The 1481-nt window shown below is 44.8% G+C and overlaps 1 protein-coding gene across 1 annotated transcript; it reads left to right on the plus strand.

Moving 5' to 3' along the window:
- Window positions 1–309: 309 nt before the first annotated feature.
- Window positions 310–1123, plus strand: PHALS_11711 (uncharacterized protein; the record flags this gene model as incomplete). The annotated part of the gene is made up of 2 exons (XM_024727121.1): window positions 310–437; window positions 841–1123. The coding sequence occupies 2 exons, from the start codon at window positions 310–312 to the stop codon at window positions 1121–1123; spliced, it is 411 nt and encodes a 136-aa protein (XP_024577730.1).
- Window positions 1124–1481: the final 358 nt, after the last annotated feature.

The following is a 1481-nucleotide window of genomic DNA, read 5'->3' on the forward strand; positions in this document are numbered from 1 at the left end:
GGTAGATGTCAAGTGACCATAATGCATATCGTACTTCCAAATACCCCTATCTAATGCGTAAATTCCGATGGATATTAGAACGCTCGCCTCGCTGTGATGCTTTTGTCCAGACGCTAATCAAAAGATCTGTAGTGGGGTTTGGAAGCGCCTCCATTTCATAGCCTCCTTTTCCAGTCCTTACCTAGCAGGATACAGCACCTTCAAATTTCCACAGTAAACGCGGTTTGTACCCGTAACCGGGCAAACAGAGCTTGATTAGTTCGCAACAAAGGCATCGCAAGAGCTTTTGCAAGCAAAGTACGAGCACTCATGTGTGGTTCTAAAGTTTTTCGCTCCTACATCGCCGATCAGACAGAGATTTTTCGTCAAAATGACGTCAAACAAAGCAGTGACCCAGACGGTCTTACGCCATGTGGTGGGTTAAATGTAGAAGGAAAGTAAGATTGCGAACAACAGCCTTGCTGCTGGTCAATAGCGTCTGTAAAAACCGCCAGGAGTTTTTAATACTTAAATGTCACAATGGAAAGGCTGCGGATGCTCACGCCAAGAGCCGAGTTATCTATCAAAGCTTCGATGAATATGTGAAATCTCATTCAATGATATTCAGGTTGGCACCGACACGCAGATTTATGCGAACCGAGTTGGCTGGTAAAACTAACGTTTGACAGCATAGATCCAGCTCCAATGACCGCGACAGACTATAAGAGCATTTTGATTATCCTGAATGTGATTTTGTTTCATTGGGCTGCTGGTGTGAAAGGGTCGGTTGCAGGAGTTTAGAGATACCCTTAGAGGTGTACCGAAAATGCAAAGAATGACAGTCACCCGGCTGACAAGCAGGTCAGAAATATCGATGGTTCGACAGCTTGTACGATTGGCTGCGGGGTCCCGTACCGAGAGTCATTTTCAACGTGAGCTCAACCCACAAGAGCCGAAGATGCCTGTCAAGTGCATCACTTTGAGAAAGTTACCAGCCGGCATGACCATCAACGGCTTCGTCAAATGCGGTTTCTGCACAGCAGCTTTCACGACTAAACAAAATGCAACTAATTACGACATTGACGCGTTTACTTTCATTGCTGTTCATCTTTTCGCCGGCAACGATGAAGGTGAAGTCGGTTAAGCCAATGATATATTTGCCTGATTAACGGGTCCAAAAAAGGATTTGTATGCCAAATAACTGTAGTTTACCAGGACCAAATTTTTCGTGCTCCTACGAGGAATGAACTCATCCTCACCCTGACATCTTGCGGTAAATAAGCGCATTTTGGTACTGTACGAGCTTACCTAAAACCAGCACATTTATTCGAAGGTGCTGTCAGTTAAAGGACCGATCATCGCCGTGGTCAACTCTTCGAGTCCTGATCCAAGAGCACATAATACCCTAGACTCTCTCGCCGATATGGAACGGTTAAATTAATTGTGGTATGGCGAGTAATTACAATATTTGTGAGACTTAACACTTCTCATTCGCCAACGTT

The sequence above is a fragment of the Plasmopara halstedii genome, assembly GCF_900000015.1.
Source record: "Plasmopara halstedii genome assembly, contig: Scaffold_555, whole genome shotgun sequence".
Classification (NCBI taxonomy): Eukaryota; Oomycota; class Peronosporomycetes; order Peronosporales; family Peronosporaceae; genus Plasmopara; species Plasmopara halstedii.